We start from the raw sequence: 17,685 nt of genomic DNA on the forward strand, positions 1-17,685 counted from the left end.
TCTCTATTTGACAGCCTACTTTCTTTTGGGGTAGCTAGCTGGGAATGGCTACGTCCTGCCCCATGGGCTATATATGTGCTTATTAATGAAGAAGTGTTACCTTCCATTAAGGGTGGAATTTTGACATGGGCGATAGCCTCTGCATTAGGCATGCATTTAGGTTGGTAGTTTCATGAGTCGTGCATCGTTATCCCATAACTTTATGCTTGAGCTAGCTAGCTAGCCCACTTTACCGTGTACATTTTAGATATATGCACGTGTTAAACAAACTGTAATAACTTAGCTTATTCTTTTCTCATTCTATTTTCTGTTGTTGATTGTTTAGATAAGTTCTGATATCATGTATATAAACTGATTCTTTTCATTGTAACAGTTTAAGATCAAATATTCATTGAATACAAGTCTATGATTTTCTCTCTACTCTTTCTTCTCTTCTCCTCATTTGATCTTCATTACTCTGTTTCTCCATTGTTGCAACAAAGCTTTGCTTTGCTTGACATGGTATCAGAGCCCTTCACTTTGTGAAGTTTACTACTATTTCAATGGCACAATCTCTCATTCCTTCATCTTCCGCTCCTATAAACACTGTTTTCAATAATCAGTCCATAGATCCTTTAAGCCCTCTGTTTCTTAGCAATGGAGAAAATCCAGCACTTAATCTGATTGGTAGTGCACTTTCAAAGGATAACTACAACACATGGAGTCGATCCATGCTTGTTTCCCTGAGTGCTAAGAACAAGTTATGTGACAAGTAGTGTGTTTTGGGTCGTAACAAAAAAATTACATTTTTCTCTTCTTCCTCTTCCCTTGGCCTTCTGAGTTTTGGGTAAACATTTATGTGATAACAACTTTGAGCGTAGTTAATTTTGTGCAATACGAAATAGTACATGCATGTTGCCATTTTGCCATTCTCAATACCATGCTTCTAATTATTAATATCCGAATCAAATAAGGAAACAAATAATATAAATGAAATTATAACCTTTTTTTTCGTACCAACAATATTTTCTTTAAATTTTAAATTTTATTACTCATAATTTTTAATAATTAAACCGTGCAAATATTGCAAGGGTTTTTTTTTTTTTAATTTTAAATTTTTTTACTCATAATTTTTAATAATTGAACCGTACAAATATTGAAAGGGGTTTTTCCCTTTTTCTATTTTTTTTAATGAATTAAGTGTACGATTTTTTCTTAATTAATTCATTTTGACTTTTCTTTTTAGGGTAAAGTCCACATACTCCTCTCAAACTACCACCCAATTGACAATGTCCTTCACAAACTTTCAATTGTGACAATGTTCCCTCCAAACTACCAAAACATTGTCAATGTCCCCCCCAAAACTAGTAATAAGACAAAAATATCCCTATAGATTTCTCAATAAGACAAAAATACTCCTATAAATTCAAAAAAAAAAATTGATTTTTTTTTTTTAAAACGAAAAATTTTAATTTAAAGATAATATTTAAAAAAAAAACAATTTATTTTTAACAAAAATTTTTAATTTTTTTTTTTTAAAAACAGAAATTTTTATTTTTATTTTTAAAAAAAAAAATATATTTTTTTTAAAAAAAATTTCATTTTATTAAACGAAAATTTTATTTTTTTAAAACGTAAATTTTTATTTAAATAAAATTATAAAATAAAAATAAAATAAAAGGAAAATTTTCAATTTTTATAAATAAAAAAAAAAATCGATATTTTTTTCTTATAAAATTGATTTAAAAAAAAAAAATTGGCCATCATTTGGATTTTTTTTTTTTTGTTAGTTTTAGGTTTTTTTAGAAGTTTTAGTTTTTTTTTTTTTTAAAAAAAAAAAATTTACTAAGGGTAATTTCGTTATTGGGAGGAACATTGACAATTTTTTGTAGTTTGGGGGGGAACATTGTCAGAATTGAAAGTTTGGAGGGGACATTGTCAATTGAGTGGTAGTTTGAAGGGGTTATGTGGACTTTCTCCTTCTTTTTATTAACTCACGTTTATCTCTCTCACCCTAAATCACGATTTTTTTTTTTAATAAATTAAGTGTCTTAATGCATTAATATTTCTCTCTTTATTAAAACACAATTTTTTCTTAATTAATTCCTTTTGACCTTTCGTTTTATAAACTCACATTTATCTCTCTCACCCTAAATCACGTCGGTCTCTCTTACTCTAAATTCACCCTCTTCTTCTACCGCAACAACGTTTCAAAACACTTTCCTATCAATTCCCATAAATTTAACCAATATTCTTGGGTAGCTACGGAATGCATGTGTAGGAAACCAAAAGTGGTTTCCTATACATTATTTTAATATGAACATTTCTCTTTCCTCTCTCATCTTCCATCTTTTTGTCTTTCATTGATGATTGTGTTGAATTTTGTAAAAAATGTGAGTATAGGTAGAAAACTTATATTTTGTAAAAAAAATAATATTTTAATTGTATAAAGAAATGTAAAGAAAGTTATTATAAAATATATTTTGATAGGGAAACAAAAAATAAATTTATTCCTTAAACTTAGAAAAAAATCAAAATGAAGCTACTCTAAGTCTTCTTTAACGATATGCAATTAATTCTTTAAAAGAAATTAAGGCATCTTTCTGCTTTAGAATATAACTCGTGGAAATCTTTATTATCTTTATTCTCTTTCTCTTTGTCTTTGTCTTTTTCTTTTTTCCCTTTGGCTTTCTCTTTCTCTTTCTCTTTCTTTTTCTTTAAAAGAAAGTAGGATGGAAGAAAAGATATAAAATAAATTATATTAATACTTTGATAATCAAAATTCATGTTTTCTTAGGATTCTATGCATATTTTCATATTTAGATTGATCTAGTTTTCAATCGAGATCGCAATATATATGGTATTTATTGACCTTGTTTCTTTTAAAAATACGACCCTATTTTCTATTAAAGCTTAATAAGGACGTTTTGGCCGACAAGTTATGCAATGCTGCTTATTCTTACATTTCAATAAGAAATTTCCTAGAGGTAAATTTTCTTCGATTTTTCCTAGAATTCTTGATTTTGTAAAAGAATTGTAACTAGCTTGTGTAATTGTTTAAACTGTGAACCATTATACCACACTGCATCATTACGGTTATTGAAATCAGACATGAACAGAGTTTTAAATACTCGTTGGAGCTGATGGCAGGCTAGAGTTTAAGGTTCAGTTACAACATTGCTGAACTTTAAGCAGAACGACTGTAATTTAGACGTGCTTCGAGTATTATAAGTAATTTTATAGAATTTAAATTGTAACTTTGATTAATTTTTTTTGGAATATGATATAGATGTGACAAGTAGTGCGTTTTGGGTCGTAACAAAAAAATTACATTTTTCTCTTCTTCCTTTTCCCTTCTGAGTTTTGGGTAAACATTTCTGCGATAACAACTTTGAGCGTAGTTAATTTTGTGCAATACGAAATAGTACATGCATGTTGCCATTTTGCCATTCTCAATACTATGCTTCTAATTTTTTGGGAAAATTTATATTTTCCATATTGGCTAACTGAGAAGCATTCATATTCATTAATTTCTTTTGCTCCTATTTGTTTTCTTCCCAAGCACTAACTCACAATGTGGTAAAATATATATATATATAAATCGAACAAATTATAGATAAAAACCGGCTAACCGGCTAATCTTTCTGCTCCATGTTTTATTACGTAGATATGCTTTGTTTTATTATTACATCTCATATATAAAGTGAAACATGTAAAATGAAACTGTTTAGTAATTAGGAGCTAGCTAGCAAAGTAGTTTAAACATTAGACTTAATAGCTGAGCTATAGCCATTGTCAAAACTCCTCGACCAAAGCATAACACCCCCGTATTTCGAAGAACTCTTAATAGAAGGTAACACGTCATTGATAAGCACGTCGGACGGTATGTAGCCACTCCCAGCTGCCGCTGAGGCTGCAGGTAGCCCCAAAAATATTTGACCAGCTTGAATTGTGCTCCATTGATTGTTCCAATAGCTCTTAAGGTTGTCGGCATTGCCAGAATATTCACACGGGGCATTGTTGTAAAATTGGATCCAAACGTAGTCAAATAGGCCTGTGTTTATTGCAGCTCCTAGCCAAGCGTCTGGGAAAGGACACTGTGGAGCCGCCGTTAAGTAGACCTTCTTCTGTTGGCTAAACTCTGATAGGGCCTTTGCGAGCTCGTCCCAATGCTGGCTCGTGCCTCCCTCAATGTCAAAGTCAATGCCATCTAGGACTGCATCACCTAATGGACGAGAGTCTGATTGGCCCCCAAGAAAATTGTTCCACAAGTAGTTTGCAACACTCCTGCACATTATCAATGAACACTGTTAATCCCCTAGCCTTCACTCACGAGCCACGTACGACCCACAAATCTAACGTAAAATTAGTAGTTTGAGGTTAAGAAGTCTGATTTGTATAATCAAAATAGGTCAGGTTATGATTGACTTGTATATATAATCTTATACACATGTTTCGACATAATTTGAATCCGACACAAGACATAACGGATGACAATTTTTCAAATAATCCGTGAATCAGATACGAACCAAACATGAAATTAGTAGATTATGGTTGAGGGGTCTGAACCGTTTAATTAAATTGGCCGGATTATGGTTGATTTAATAGTCTTATACTCATTTGTCGACAACGATCCAAATTACTTAACACACGAACACGAAAAGCATGTATATATATATATAAAGTAATGCTAGAACACATTATTATCTTATAACTATTTTGCATACGATCCATAAACACTATCCCTTAGCTTTCACTCAGTGACAAACCATTAAAATATGTGTACTATATATACTTTAAAAATGAAAAGAAAGACAGATAAACCGAAACTTTTTGGAATTTCATATTTGAAATAGAGAAATAATAAAATTCATTCTTTGGACCATCTTTCAACCATCCCCATGTAGTGAATAGATGAATTTATCATTAAATTTTTGTAAAACCCACATGAGTTCATAAATCTAATGATTGACCTATTGAATTTTCAGAAAGAGTTGATTGTGTAATAAGCCTCTTTGAAATATAATGTCATTTTAAAAATAAGATCGAAGTAGAACGTCAACAAAATTACAATGACATTAAGCATTAATACTTGCCTGGCGTCGTCAGCCGAGGAAAGGCTATAGCTACCAGCACCGCCTCCAATAGAAAGAATGACTTTGATACCCTGGTTTTGGCAAGTTTTGATGTCGTTGCTTAAACCGGTGCACCCATTACTGGTTGGATCACAATGGCCGGCAAGGTTGATCAAGGGGGTTTGACTATTGCCAAACGTGGATAGGAAAGCTATGTTCACAATGCCATAATTGCCTGTGGCGCAAGCATCAGCCAAGCTGCCCTCATTTACATCCTGGCCCCAGTACACCGTGATTACGCCCGCTTGGGAGCCATTGATCAGGACAACGAGTAAAAGGTAGAACAAGGCTAATGGGTTTTGTAGTTGCCGAGTCATTACTGCGCTTTGCTTAATTAGTTGCTGCTTGGCCTGAGAATCAATGGTGAAGGAGGATCTATTTATAGGCATATGTGGGAAAGACCAAAATACTACTTAATTAAGCCCCAGTCAATACGTTTTGTGGCAGAAGATTCCCGCAAAATGGCCGAACTTTCGCGTTGATTTTTCTTGCTGTATACGTTGAAGACTTGAAGTTCATGTAGGGAAAGTTAATGTGAACTATATTCAATAGTCAAAAAACCACATTAAAGTAGTTGAAAAAGAAGCAAACTTAAGAGTTAAGACCCTATGGGCTCAACTGTCTAGATTTTCTATTCCTCCGCGCTCCAAGTACCTAGAATTTGGAAGGTGGCTGCCGTGTGGAAAAAAGTCTTTATTGCCGGATGCAATACGTCAAGACAAACCCAAACTGATTGTGCATTTAGTAATCACCTTATCACCGTAACATTTAAGGAAACGTATAAAATAAGCAAAGTGCGCAAAATGACTATTCTATTGAGAAAGATATTAGCTATAAGAAGAATGAAAGAAATTGAAATGAAATAATTATTTATGTCGTTATTATTTCTATTAATTTGTTTGGTACAATGCAATACGATGTGAATGGAATCATATTTTAATAAAATATTTTAAAACATCATTATAATACAATTCAAATTTACATTTTTTTAAGGCAATTTTGTTTTTGTTTTTGTTTTTTAATTAAAAAAAATGGTAAAGTCCATTTTACCCCCCTCAAATTACCACCCCAATGACAATCTATACCCCAAACTTTCAATTGCAACAATTTATTCTCCAAACTACCAAAACAATGACAATTTACCCCCAATTTTAACAAAATGACAAAATTACCCTTACTAAAATAAATACTAAAATACTAATTTTTTTTTTTTGTCAAAATTTTAAGGGTATTTTTATCTTATTGAAAATTCTATAGGGGTAATTTCGTCAGTTTGCTAGCATTTAGGGGTACATTGTCATTGTTTTGGTAGTTTATGAGGTAAATTGTCGCAATTGATAGTTCGAGGGGTAGATTGTCATTGAAGTAGCAGTTTGAGAGGGTTAAGTGGACTTTACCTTAAAAAAAAAACACTAAGCAAATGATGGAATAGTAATTTCATTAGAGGGTTCTATTCCGCATACCAAGCATGCCCTAAGAAATATTTCTTATCTCTTTGCTGAATATACCGAATGATTGTTAGCTACTTAAACCACGAAGTTCAACCGTATTATAAAATAATTGAAAGATAAAAATGTAATCTATAACATTACTCTTATATATGATTGCTTCTAATGAAATTGATGCATTCCAAAGATTCATCATCTCCTTAGCAAAGGGAGCAGACAGGTTGGGGGAGATGAGAGGAGAGCATTTCAGAGAGCCACACCTTAGAAGAGAGGATATCTTCAGCCGCTCATGCAGGTGAATCTTCCACAAAAATTTCCAAAGATTGGGCCGAAGAGGACTGTGGACTACAGCCACTGATTGGAGAGTAACCGGCAGGCTGACTTGATGGTGAAGGCCCACGATGGGTCGTAGACCCAAATTAATCTATGTGGGATGGGCCTGAATCAGATTCCCCTGCAATCAAGCTTTTCTACAACCCTTGCACTCCCATGCAATAGCCCACTTATAGACTGCCACGCAATGGACTACTCCTAACTTTGTTGACTTTCCGAACCTTTTTGTGACATTATCAAAGTACACACACGTGGCAAGAAAGGTCCAGAGACTCTAGCAGTTCGCCAGATGGAGACGCGCGAAAGATCTGGAAGAGGAAAGATCTTTCTCTTTCTCGAACTCCTTCTGTGCCGTAATCAGTATAAAAGGCTATTGTCCAGGTCACTTTGATCTCGGAAAAAACAAAGCACTGATCGCGAGTAAGAGAGACAGAGAGCTACAAGAATCTGAATCGCAGTTTGCTGGGTTGGTGGACGGATTTCGCGCCGATAACCGAGTCATTCGGATTGTGGGGAACCGTTGTGGTGGAGCTCCTGCGTTTTCTCTTCTTTCCGTCGAGGAAAGAGAACGTAAGTCATTGATTTCTCTTCTCTTTTGAAGTATGTTCTGTTTGGTTGCTGATGAGAGAGTAGGAAGGGTAGCGGAATTCAGGCAGTGGATGTTAGAATGCTCTGTTTGTTTGTTGGGAAAAATGTATGAAATTTAAATTTTCTAGCTTATATTGGCCGTTTTGAAGTAGTGCTCTGTTTGGTGGGTATGGGAATGTGGGAAAGTAAGATGAAATGGAAATGGATTTGGAAATTGACACGACACCGAGTAGTTCTGAGTCTTTTCATTTGTATATTATTTCGAACGTCAATTGGTTTCTGCCAACTCTCTGGTTCAATTCTATGTGGTAAAGCAAGATAAGAGTTTAGAACTTGGGAGCTTACATGTTTTTCTCTGATGTTTCTATTTGGTCGTGTTTATTCAGTTGTTACAACTCTGTCCTTCAACTTTTATCATTGTTTTAACTGTATGTTTTCATCCCTATTCATGCTGAAAGAGTGGCGCCGTGAAACAGTAATGAAAATTGGACGACCAAAAGTGTAAATTCAAAATATTTGTGTGACATGCAATTTACTAATGGCATAATCTTTCAGCTCTTATCAGTTTTATAGTATGGTTAAATTCCCTCTTCTACGTGCATTTTTAGGACTATTTCTTTGAAAACTTTTTGAGTTTTTGCTTTTTGGTCTATGTGGATGGTGTATATATGGTACCTTTGTAATTTTCTTTGAATATGTTCACCAGATTTTTGACAAGTAATTGTTATATAGTCATTGAATCTTATTAAACCAGTTGATAGCATATGGAGATTTTTTTCTTCTTGTGCTTTGAATTAAGTAGTTTTGGTTTTGGATTGCTCATGTAGCTGTATGTACTGCTGGAGATTATTTCTTGCATAAAAAGTAGCTTTCTTCATGAAATTCTTCCTTCTTTCGTTCTAATTGTTTGTAACAATGGACAATATGGTCATTATTCCGTCCATGTGATTTTTCTTCGGTGCTAAATCTTTTGGTTTCCGTTGATTTTCCCTCTCAATCACTTCTGTGATTCTGGACTAAGTTGTCCTCTCTTTGCCCATCAGATCTTGTGTTCGCTTTTTGTTATAAACTGCCAGAACCCGTGGTAGTTTACTGAGCAAGGGATTGCAACTTTTTCCCAGCGCTTCAAAGTGATTCTACCTTTAAGAATCTGGGGAAAATGATGCCTGTTTACAGATGCATGGACTCGTACCCCCACCAGAAAACCCAAATGCCTTTCACTCAGTATTATCATCCAGGCTTCGAAGTGGTTCCACCTCATATGAGGATTGATCCCACCAAGCCTTATCTTGCATATGAATCTTGGCCTTGTGGTGGCAACTATAATTACCCAATGCCGTGGAATTCCTTCTGTAATCATAACAGCTTCTCTGGTTATTATAATTTTAGACCTCTTTATCCACATATTCCACCATTGTCACCAATGCATTGTTGTGGGGGTCATCCTGCATATCATGAAGCGTACCACCCTGTTCATGATGTACCTCCTCCGCACTACTCGATGGATCTGCCTAGATACGAGTATGACAAGAATATGCCCAGAAACTATCATTGCTGTGGTTGTCCTAATCACACTCACAACCAGAAGGAAGATAAAGGTGCGAAGATCCAGGAGAAGGAGCCAGATGTCGAAAGGAAAGGGAGTAATTCTGTGGTTCCTGTTCAGATGAAAAATTATCCATATCCAATTGTGTGGATTCCGCAAGAGTACATGAATAACGAGGAAGATGGAGAGCCATGCGAATCAAAGGCTGTAGAGGCCGACAAGGTTCTGTGTGCAATGAAGCCTCCTGAGAGTTTGAAATCTAATGAATGTGAGCCAAGAGTCTGGAATGGATTGCTCCCTTTCGACATGAACAAAAATGATTCTTTGATGCAGGGTGGAGATGGGAAGAGAACTCAGAATCAGCAAAATGAGGACAAGACGAGGCAATTCCCATTTCCCATTATCTGGATGCCATACCATGATAAGCAGGAGGAAGCTGGAAAGGAGGACACGAAGGAGATGGATCCTAAGCCAGAATCTGCCATAGAGCCACCTTATATTTATAATTCCATCGCGGTAAATCCTCCTCGAAGTGATGATTTCACAAATTCACCTAAAGCAAATGAAAAGAAATTTGAGAACCAGGGTGGTTCACCGACTATGGAGGAAAAAATTGCCAATCAGAAAAGCATTCCGGTGGAGGAAAAAACTACTAATCAGAAAAATATTCCAGTGAAGAAAATGGAATCGCATAAGGAGGAAAGTTCTGAGGAAACTCATAGCAGAGGAAGATCTGTTAATACAACGGACAAGGCTTCTGGTACCAGCAGTAAAAGGCAATACTCATCCCCACCAAAGACGCCCAAGTTATCTCCTGTTTGTTTGAGAGTTGATCCTTTGCCAAGGAAGAAAAATGGATATGGCAATTTGCGATCTCTTAGTCCTCCTCATCTCAAAGGACATTCAAATGACGCTTTCAGGGCCACCACGTCATCAGCCTTGAATGAGAACCCTCATCAAGATTCAAGATCTCAGAATAGTATTTTAAACAGCGGCAAGGAGATGGAGACATACGGAAAGGAGAAGGTTATTGAGGTGATGGAAGGGAAAACCAGTAAAGACAATGATGGAGAGCAGGGAGGCCAATCTCAAACTCAGATTCCTGTTAACTTGCCAAAGGGTTCTCAAGAGGAGGTATCAGTGAAGCAAACTGTAGAGGAAACTGGAAAAGATGGTGAAGAATGTAAGATTCAAGAGGATAAAGGAGTGAGAAGGGCAGGAGATATCACAACTGAGGAACCAAATGAAGCAAAGAAAGTGAACGATTCTGCTAAGTTAGCTGGCGATGAAGGTAAACTTGAGAAAAAGACCCTGCCTGATGAAGAAGCTGCAATGCGTATTCAGTCTGCCTACCGTGGTTATGAGGTGAGGAAACGGGAGCCATTGAAGAAACTGAAGCAAATAGCTGAAGTTCGTCATCAGATGCTTGATGTTCGAAATCGTATTCAAATTCTAGAGTCGTCTTCTGATCTCCAAATAGACAACAAGCAAATTGCAGTAATTGGAGAAACCATAATGCGGCTTCTGCTAAAACTGGATACAATTCAGGTTTGTATTTTAAATCCTTACTTCTTGTTTTTTCTTGTACCTTGTTACATCATAAATGAAATTAAGAACAACGATCATGTTTTTGTTTCTGTTTTTGCTAGGCTATTTGTCTTGTTTATTAGTGTCCTGTTCCTGAAATACTTGTTGCCCCCCCAAAAAAAAAAGAAGAGCAGGGAAAATGGTCATTGTTTCTGAATATTGAATTTTATGTTATACTTACTTGTTTCTTACCATGTGATCAGGGCTTGCACCCAACCGTTAGAGATATTAGAAAATCCTTGGCGAAGGAGCTTGTAACCCTACATGAGAAGCTGGATTCTCTGATGATTAAGTTGTCTGAAGAAGCTATCGAGGAGGCATCGACCTCGGAGCATATGGAACAGCATCCTGTTGAGACCCACAGTGGTTCTTGCATGCAAGAGGAGGGAACAGAGGCAGCAGCAGAACCTGGGGAAAGCACTTTTGATAAAAACTGCAATAGTAATCAAGAATTGATGGAGTCACATGAAAGTTTGCTTCTTGACACGACCACTTTGTCCAGCTCCCAAATGGAGAAAAATTTGGGATCTCCATTTGCCAACAAGGAGGGGAATGAGAAATCTGAAGTTGAAAATAGAAGTCTACCGGTGGCAAGTGGTGTCCTACCCAAAGAGGCTGGGCTACAGAAAAATATGGAGCAAATTGATGAGGTGGTTAATGTTGAGCTTGATATTAGTCAAGTGGAGCTGAAAAATATAGAAAAGGAGAATACCCTATATTCTGAGCTTGAACAGTCCACTGAACTTCCTTTGTTTGGAGAAGACAAGTTTAAATCTGAGGCACGGATTATGGGAACATCATCTGATGTTGATTGTCCCTTACATGGTATTCCTGTACAGGAGATGGAAGAGCTGCTGCACGGTGTAACTGATGAGAAGCCTACTGTTTTTGAGTCTGAGAAGGATGAACAAGTCAGATTGGTGACTAATGAAGTCCAAGAGAGTGGAGTGGAATCCAATGTGTCTAGTGATGTCGCTTTGTCAGCCAAAGTTGATGATCTGATGACAACTAATGAAGGACCAGAGGCTGATCAGTTAGAAGAATTACCAGAGAGAGTAATTGAAGAAGGCCCTGCAGTTTCCGATTTCAAGAAGCATGAACAAGTTGAAGTTGATGGAGGGAGGAAATGCGATGTGGCACTTAATGTGACTTCCCCAAATGATGAAACTCAAGTTCTAACTCAATTTGAGCAGCAGGCACTCGAAGTCCCTCAGGAGGAGCAGATTATTGTTGAATCTCCAGATTCAACTCTTGAAGTAGCAGTGGAGCCACCGTCAGAGTGCTCGGTTGTCTCTGAGTCGGCAGAACCCCAGCCTATCATCTCAGTAGTTGAGACAGAAGGCCGCGGTGAAGTGCCTGGAGATTTATTTGGAGGAGTAAATGATGTTAACTATACTTGCTCCCCTGTACTGGCAGATACAGGGGTTACTACAGAGACAGAAGTGCCAAATTTTGAAAATAAAGATGATCATGACGAGCAGCCTGTGGCAATCGGAGAGGAGAATAAAGCGGCACCAGAGGCAGGAGAAGAAAGCCAGGATGAAGTTGAGATTGACCAGACTAATGGATCTGAAACTGTCAAGGAGGATGAGGCTCCACTGCATGTGGAGAAGGTTGAAGTGGAAAAGGTATGTGTTGATGAACACGACTTAGGTTTGGGAAGTGATAAAAGGCTTGTTGAAGAGAATGAGAAATTGAAGGAGATAATGGAGAGGTTGATGGAAGCAGGAAAAGAGCAGCTGACTGTTATATCCAACCTGAATGCAAGAGTGAAAGACTTGGAGAAAAAGTTGTCTAGGAGGAAAAAACTGAGGACAAGACAGTATGGACCATCTAGATTTTGTGTCAAACCTGTAAATAAACCCCTGAAGGAGAGGGGTGTTGGTGTTGCAATGTAAACCAATTGTGCATGGTTGAGTTATATTGTATCCTAAACCTGTCATGTTTTTATATTTGTTAGTGGTGTATCATATTTTCCCATCATAATTTGTTGGTTTTATGATATTTAACTCTGCTCTTGCACTAGACTTGCCAAAGAGATAATGTTGTTTATTATATTTTACTAAATTAGACAATTTGAAACGCCTTCTGCTTATGGCAAATTTGCATTTAGAACTAATAACACTTGCCTTTATACACTGGAAAAAAGTTACCTTTGTTATGGCGTTTATCTAGCTGATCCCATTGTGTACAGTAAGAGTAGACATAACAGCAGGTGATTTCAGAAAGTCTTGGATAGGATTTATAGGAAAATAAAAATAAAAATAGAGATTAGAAACTGGATCACAGGATAGATTGGTAATTTAAGAAGCGTAAGTTCTTATCAAACTAAAATCGTTTGCAAGGGTTGGGCCTCTACAAATATAGCTTATTTATAGGGGCAAAACAAGCCCAATATAGAAACCAAACAAAATCAAGAGGAATCGGGAAGCAAATCAGGGGATTATTCGAGAATATATCCTATCATTCCTCTGCCCTGAATTAAAACAATCTTATCCTCAAGATTGATTATTGAAACATTTTCCATAGATAATTTAGCCTTCTCCATTGTGGGTCTTCTTACAATTACTGTATTTCGCCTTGAGAGTCATTTCCATCCTGTTCCAATAAACTTCAACATAAATTTGATACTCAATTTAGTCGTTCACTTTAGGGCACATACATTGGTACTGTAGGACCCTCCTATCTGCAAGTTTTACCTCAAATGGTGTACAAGATTCCACATGGAGTGAGAGAAACCCAACCCCCTACGTACCCTTTTTTAAAAAAAATAATAAAAAATAAAACTTCTTCGAGTCCAACTAGAACCAGGACACAAGGATGTATTTTTTTTCCCCATGCACCCATCAAAGTATTTATTGCAAAACCTTCTATCGATATTGAAACTCGATCGAAACCGGTGGAGTACTTCTATTAAACTTATAAAATCTGCTGCCTTTTCCTTAATTTCCTAAGGATTTTCCATGGCAATTTCCAATTCCATGAGCGGAAAATTCAGACTTTTGGAAGTCAGGATTAAATCCGCTCGTCTGAAGACTATGAGCAATGTAAAGACCTATGCGAATGCATATATCCGCCCAGAAACGAAGCTCCAAACAAAGGTTAATTCCACCGGAGGGTCAACACCCGTATGGGATGACAAGTTTGTTTTTTCAATCTCCGACAACTCTTGTGTGTGCAGGTTCGAGGTTTTCCGGGCACGTAGGTTGCTTCGAGACTCGCTGATAGGGACGGCCGAGTGCGACCTAACCTCACTATTTAAGCGCGCCGAGATTGAAGGGAAAAGAGATGAAGAAGCGTGCGAATACGATACTGATCACAACAGCTCCTCGGACGATGATGAGGATCCGAGGTATGATAACATGTATGACACCAACAAGGATACTACTACTGATGATGATGATGACGACGACGATGATGATGGGGCATCGACTTGGGTTAATGTGTACAAGGGCTCCAAAATTAAGGGAATGTTGGAGGTGGAGTTGGGTGTTAAGGAATACATATCATGCGTTGGGGATTCTACGTCGCCGAATATGGCAATGGAATATGATGAATTCATGGGATATCAAAGTGGGAGTAGGAGCGCCAATAAGCGCAAGAAACATCTGTACTCCTTCTTGTGCTTAAGCGCCTGTGATAGCAGCCCATAATCTTGTTTCTTGCATGTACGTACGTACAATATAATAAACTTCTTTTTTCTCTTTCTTTTAATTTGTGAACGATGCCTACGCTCATGGTAATACTAATTAAGCAAATTAACGCCATTGATTGTTTTGTTGTCTTCCGGCCTCCTCTATTTCTTGTTTCACTAAATAGTTTTTAGGGTTGAAGGCTTTAAGTAGCTAGCTAGTCATGATCATATGCTAATTCAGTTCTATTAATGGGCATTAAACTCATAGTTCAGTTTTTAATTGCTTACAATTTGAGTATAAAATTATTTTATGTTATAATAAGGCCATATCTAGAGGTGGAGTTTGGTGTGCATCGATTTTCTACTTATCATTAGGTGACACTAAGTTAGTACGAGTAATTTTATAAGTTTTTCTTGTATTATTTTTGTGTTCTTCCAAAAATAAAGTGACTTTTAAAATTACAATTTAATCAAAATTTAATAACGCTCAATCATGAATGTTGATAATGGCTCAAATTGTCAACAAGTGCGAAGATAATTGCTGGAAAATATCAATATTTAAGTTTGTGGGTTTAAGTCATATTTATTTATAAGAGGATAAGGTTAGTTTTAAAAGGAGTCCAAGAACAACTTAGAATTGGATTTTTAGAGAAAATGTGTGTGGATAAATATGGGGCTGCAATGCTTATCTTCATCATAGAAAAAACTTTGTATCCATGATGGTTTCGTTTTCCAGCAGTAATTGGATTATAATTGTTTCTCCTCTTTTTTCGTGATTAAGCCTCTATAAAAGGACATGCAGTCCTTGGGGATCTGAAAAATCCAAATTGGTGAGAACACTTTGTGGCATTTATAAAGTGTAGAGAGTTTTTCTTTACCGGGTATTTGAGAGGGACAGTTGAGTGGGATGTATAAAGGATTAAGGGTTTAAGTTTGAAATATTAAACTTGAGCGGTTCAGGCTTGTACTATTGTACTCAATATTTCTCAATAGTAAAGAAGGAAACTGGATCACGCCTTGTGAACGTAGGCAAACTTGTCTTTCGCACAAAGAGCTGATGAGAAATTGGTTGCCAATTAATTATCAATTTTCCTAACAATGAACTACATCATCCTTGAAAGAATACATGCAAGAGTAACACGAGAAAGAGACTTCTAACATTATTCAAGTAACTCTCCTGCACTCGCTCTCTATTTCACTCTTATACTCTTTAATTGAATTTTAAAATGACTATTAAATTTAAGATAGATAAGTATTAAAATTTTGATTTAACATGGATTTTAAAACTCAGTCACGTCATCAAAAAGTGTAAGAGTCAAAATATGTTAACTGAAAATCAACGAATGAGCTATATACGTACGCCCCTTCTCGTCTCCCTCCTTTGCCTTTCTATAAGCTAATGCACTTTTGTAGCTCCTATTGTGATTTCCACGTCTCTTTGTTGTTGCTACAGGCGTCTCACCAAGTTGTCCATTCTTATGACTGCTTCAAATACTGCTATATATATGTGAGCCAACAAGTTATTGGACCGAGTCAATTTTTTAATGTACTCTATTGTACTGGGTGATCGTTGGAGCTTCCATTCCCTCCTTCTGTATCTATTTTTATTTGTTTAATGTTATAAGGGAAACTACATTTACTCCATCTAAATTTGTAATGTACTCTCTTCAAGCTTTAAAAAAATTATAATTGACTCTCTAAACTATTAACCTATTTCACTTGGTGTCCTGGTCGATAGAATCTCGGTCGATTTGAATTTCTTGATAACTTAAACAGCAAATGTGTAAAATGTTCATTATAACTTCGGTCTGATATGTGAAATTATCGTGAGTCTCTAGACTCTGGACGATGATTTTTTTTTATAATCTAACATGATTATTATTATTATTTTGAGTTATGTGCTAAACCGCGAGGGCTAATAGTTTAAGGGATCAATTACAATTTTTTAAATAATAAGAAAATTAGTTACAATCAATTCCAATTTCTAAAGTGTACAAGCCATATATATGTTAAGGGGAAAGATGTTAATTCACAGTCCACGCGCCACTGCGTGACTCACTCACCTTCTTGAAATCTCTTGAGCGTACACTCTTTTGTAAACTCTTATCTTTCTCCCTCTCCGCGTCATGTTACACAGCGACTTCGTTTCTTGAATCCGATCAAGAACCGTTTTTGGTTCTTCTTTCTTGATCGGATCGGGACTATCTCTAGTCTTTCTTTATCGATTCACAGCTGTGGATTCTGCCGGAACAATGAGGAGAGCAGATAGGGTTTCGGGGCGAGAGAGAGAGCCCATGCTTGCCTTGGAGATCAACTTGATCTCAGCGCAGAATCTCAAACCCCCCTCCGCCAATCTACGCCGAATGCAAACCTACGCACTCGTCTGGGTAGACCCTAGCCACAAGGTCAGGACCCGAACCGACCGGATCGGCGGCGAGAACCCGACCTGGAACGACAGGTTCTTCTTCAAAGTCAGCCCGGAGTTCCTCTCCAGTGAGACCTCAGCCGTCTCCATCGAGATCTACGCCGTCGGTTGCCTCCGCCACCATCGGATCGGTACCGTCCGATTCCTTACCGGCAACTTCCCGCCCGCCGTCCGATCCGGCTCGAGGATCCCAGCCTTCACCGCCGTCCAGATCCGCCGCCCCTCCGGAAGATTCCAAGGTGTCTTGAACATCGCAGCAGCGGCGTTCGTCGGCTCCGATTTCCCAGCATTGGACGGAAGGTCCGCCATCGGATACCGCGAGCAAGTGGGAGAGTCCGAGCGGCGCCGGCGCCGGAGAGAGTCGTGGGCTTACGGCGATGGACTTTCCGTCGCGTCTTGCGAGAATTCTTGTGCAGAGTCGGGGGATATTTCGGACGGTGGTGAGTCTTCGACGTCGTCCTCGTCGTCGGCATCAACTGTGCTGAAAGACTGGAATGGGGTTAGAGAATTGGCGGGAACGAAGGGTTTGCGTGCATCGGACGGTGCTGGATTGCTGTGCGGCTTGTTGATGCATAGGAAATTTGATTTTAGCCCGTCGGATGAAACAGGGTGTCTTGGGTGGGTCCCAGGACATGGAAAGGTGAACGACGGTCCTGATTCGTTTTGATTCTCATTTGCTGATGAACGGTGGAGATCATCTTGAGAATCTGTGAGTATGGTACGTGTGTTCAACCATCTTTAGTGTACATGGTTGAATACTAATTCTTTTCTTTGTTAAAAGATGGTTCAGATTTTCAGTGAAAATAATTTGAAAGCCTTTGCGTCCACTCTGGCATTGTTTTTACATAATTGATTGATATTATATGACACAAATGTTTAGGGAAACTATAATTCAAGAATCAAAATCTGTGTATTTATTAATGTCTTCCATAATTATTGGGGGCCCAAATCAGGCAATAGGCTAGGATGGGCATTTCAATCCATTGAATCCAAGAATGAGTTATGTTAAT

At 37.4% G+C, this 17,685-nt stretch overlaps 3 protein-coding genes across 3 annotated transcripts; 2 read left to right on the top strand and 1 right to left on the bottom strand.

Annotated features, from left to right (window-relative positions):
- Positions 1–3,596: 3,596 nt before the first annotated feature.
- Positions 3,597–5,464, bottom strand: LOC132188555 (acidic endochitinase). Its single transcript, XM_059603047.2, has 2 exons — positions 5,076–5,464; positions 3,597–4,266 (listed from the first exon to the last, which is right to left on the bottom strand). The coding sequence occupies exons 1-2, from the start codon at positions 5,429–5,431 to the stop codon at positions 3,738–3,740; spliced, it is 885 nt and encodes a 294-aa protein (XP_059459030.2). The 5' UTR covers positions 5,432–5,464; the 3' UTR covers positions 3,597–3,737.
- A 1,790-nt stretch (positions 5,465–7,254) lies between these two features.
- Positions 7,255–12,625, top strand: BAG6 (BCL-2-associated athanogene 6). The gene is made up of 3 exons (XM_059600238.2): positions 7,255–7,465; positions 8,527–10,577; positions 10,820–12,625. The coding sequence occupies exons 2-3, from the start codon at positions 8,643–8,645 to the stop codon at positions 12,512–12,514; spliced, it is 3,630 nt and encodes a 1,209-aa protein (XP_059456221.2). The 5' UTR covers positions 7,255–7,465; positions 8,527–8,642; the 3' UTR covers positions 12,515–12,625.
- A 3,768-nt stretch (positions 12,626–16,393) lies between these two features.
- On the top strand, positions 16,394–17,459 carry LOC132188694 (Calcium-dependent lipid-binding (CaLB domain) family protein). The gene has a single exon (XM_059603222.2). It carries the CDS (start codon positions 16,503–16,505, stop codon positions 17,340–17,342), a length of 840 nt encoding a protein of 279 aa, XP_059459205.1. The 5' UTR covers positions 16,394–16,502; the 3' UTR covers positions 17,343–17,459.
- Positions 17,460–17,685: the final 226 nt, after the last annotated feature.

This window comes from Corylus avellana, chromosome 6 (genome assembly GCF_965113065.1).
Source record: "Corylus avellana chromosome 6, dhCorAvel1.hap1.2, whole genome shotgun sequence".
NCBI classification, from domain to species: Eukaryota; Viridiplantae; Streptophyta; class Magnoliopsida; order Fagales; family Betulaceae; genus Corylus; species Corylus avellana.

Coding starts and splice junctions, on each gene's coding strand:
- BAG6 (XM_059600238.2), top strand. CDS start 8,643: ATGATGCCTGTTTACAGATGCATGGACTCGTACCCCCACCAGAAAACC. Junction 10,578..10,819: donor TAAAACTGGATACAATTCAG/GTTTGTATTTTA, acceptor CCATGTGATCAG/GGCTTGCACCCAACCGTTAG.
- LOC132188694 (XM_059603222.2), top strand. CDS start 16,503: ATGAGGAGAGCAGATAGGGTTTCGGGGCGAGAGAGAGAGCCCATGCTT.
- LOC132188555 (XM_059603047.2), bottom strand. CDS start 5,431: ATGACTCGGCAACTACAAAACCCATTAGCCTTGTTCTACCTTTTACTC. Junction 4,267..5,075: donor TCCTCGGCTGACGACGCCAG/GCAAGTATTAAT, acceptor GATAATGTGCAG/GAGTGTTGCAAACTACTTGT.